Source organism: Corapipo altera, unplaced genomic scaffold (genome assembly GCF_003945725.1).
Source record: "Corapipo altera isolate COAL_440 unplaced genomic scaffold, ASM394572v1 56300, whole genome shotgun sequence".
In the NCBI taxonomy this organism is placed as follows: domain Eukaryota; kingdom Metazoa; phylum Chordata; class Aves; order Passeriformes; family Pipridae; genus Corapipo; species Corapipo altera.
The window spans coordinates 2619-5030 of NW_020886973.1; the positions used below are offsets into that span (position 1 = coordinate 2619).

The 2412-nt window shown below is 63.5% G+C and overlaps 1 protein-coding gene across 1 annotated transcript; it reads left to right on the forward strand.

Annotated features, from left to right (window-relative positions):
- The first annotated feature begins 215 nt into the window (after positions 1-215).
- On the forward strand, positions 216-2299 carry LOC113941417 (artemin-like). Its single transcript, XM_027632567.1, has 3 exons — positions 216-368; positions 499-688; positions 1018-2299. Exons 1-3 carry the CDS (start codon positions 216-218, stop codon positions 1452-1454), a joined length of 780 nt encoding a protein of 259 aa, XP_027488368.1. The 3' UTR covers positions 1455-2299.
- Positions 2300-2412: the final 113 nt, after the last annotated feature.

Below are 2412 nucleotides of genomic sequence, written 5' to 3' on the forward strand. Positions count from 1 at the left end.
AGGTGGCTGCATTGCCCCTGAGGAGAGGTGCTGGACAAAGGCTGGGGCACCTCAGCTGCCCAATCTCTTGGAAAGGGTGTGCAGTGTGGTGAGGGTGCCTGGCTGTGCCAGGAGAGGAGAGGAGTGAGGGTGCATCATGCATGGGGTGCAGGAGGTTTTTTGGGGTTCTGGGGGGTGATGGAGGGGATTGCATGGTTGAAGAAGGCAGGAGAAGCATGTGCCAACTCCCAGCCAGCCAGGTCGACACCCACCCTATCCCTGCTGCGTGGGCACTGACCCCAACCTCTGCACTTGCAGCGAGCATGGACCAGCGACAGGGGCCACCAGAGCCGAGACCTGCAGGACCTGCCACACACCCGCAGCCCAAGGTGAGTCCAGGTCTTTCTGGCTGTGATGGCCGGGACCACACCTCCCCATCCCCACCCATCCCCAGCTCATGGAGCCTCGTCCCTGGGACTGTGGTTGAGGCTCGCCCAGCTGTGCCGTGCTTTGTTGCAGGAGGGGACACTGTGGGGGCTCCTCGCCATCCTATCGCTGCTGGCTGGGCTGGCCACGGGCACCCTGCGAACACCACACTGCAACGAGACGCTGGACGCAGCCCCTACACCACAGGGCATGGCCACTGCCAGCCCATCTGTGGAGGATGGTGTGGAGGTGCCACTCGCCGCTGCCTGGAGCCAGCTGTACGGTGCGTGTTGGGACAGGACCCCCAGCCTGGGCACAGTAGCCCTGCACATGGGGCATGACCCCCAGCCTGCGTGGGGCTGGGACTGCACTTCGGGGCTGGGCTGAGGGGGGCTCTGTGCTGTGTGCTGGAGATGGCAGCAGAGTCCTAGAGATGAGAAAATCCTTGGCTGGGCACACACTCACCCCACTGCCTCTCGGGCACCCAGCCAGTGTCATGGTGGGTGGTCAGGAGAGGTCCGTAGGTCACAGCAGGGGCAGGGAGGCTCAGCAGGCCCAGGAGGGCGATGGGTGCGGGATGGGTACTGATGGTGCTGTCTCCTCCACGTACAGGGGAAAATGCGACGACAGGTGGTCCAGGCGCTGCAGAGTTGGCAGAGGACCTGCTGCTGCGCGCTGAGCGCTCACCGCCGGGCGCTGGCAAAGGCAAGAAGAGGGCGCGGACACCCTCACGGGGCACCCGCGGGCGCAACTGCCACATCCGCAACCTGATGGTGAAGGTGCGCGACCTGGGCCTGGGCTTCAACTCGGACGAGATCGTGCTCTTCAAGTACTGCAGTGGGTCCTGCCACCGGGCACGCAGCAACTATGACCTGACACTGGGCAGCCTGCTGCGACAGCAGCTCATCGCCCCGGGGCCACAGGAGCGGATCCTCAGCCACCCCTGCTGCCGACCCACCCGCTATGAGGCTGTCTCCTTCATGGATGTGGAGAACACGTGGCAGACAGTGGAGAAGCTCTCAGCAGCCGAGTGCAGCTGTATTGGCTGAGGAGGGGGCCACTGGCTTGGCCTCAGCTCGACACATGCTGGCAGACTCTGGCTTGCTACATGCAGTGGCACCGGTGCTCAGAGGAAGGGTCTGGCAGAGGCCGGTGCCTCTGTTTTTATGTGGCCACAAAGAACCGAGGTGAGATGGAGCCATGACTGGGGGGTGGGCGGCCAAGCCCCCTCCTGCTCAGTGCCAAGCAGCTGGTGCCGATGGCTACATGGAGTCCTGCCTGGGTGCGCTGTGGCTCAGCCCTGAGGGAGGAGCTGAGAGAAGTATGGACCATCCCCACCACTTACTGGCTGGTCTGTCAGTCCAATGTCCACCAGCAGCACTCCTCCACCCCTGCTTTAGGGGAGCTGGGGTCAAGCGTCACCCCAAGTTTCAGAGCGGGCAAAACCTCCCTGTCCCCTCAGGCACCCCAGGGTCAGTGGTGGCCGGAGCTGCCCTGCAGGGAAGGGGTGTCCCTGAGGACAGGGGTGCAGCCAGGCCAACTCGCACCATTGCGGGGTGGGGGACCTGCACCCAGACCAGCAGCAGCCCCTGATGTTCTGCAGGGTGGTGGGTCACGGGCACCCACTGGGACCCCCATCCCTGCCTGGCTCCCAGGGGGGTGGCAGGGTCCCCCCCCGCTGCCCCGTGGTGCTGCGGCACTAAACTATTTATTACTCTAAATTATTTATTTATTGTTCTCGAGCGGCAGCTCCTATTTATGACTTTGGGCCCCCGGGGGCCGGGTGTAAATTAACCCCAGTGCTGTAGTGAAGCCCTGGGCAGCGCCCCGTGCCTCCCGCCCTCCCCTTTTCTATTATTTGTAAAATTTGAGGGATAAACTCTATTTTTGTACAGTCGCCTTTTCCGGTAGCAATAAAGCGATGGGCTGCGCGTCCAACCCCTGCGTGTGCCCGTGGTGGGGACGGGGACGGGGGGTGCCCCAGAGCCGGCAGCGGGAGGGTGGGGA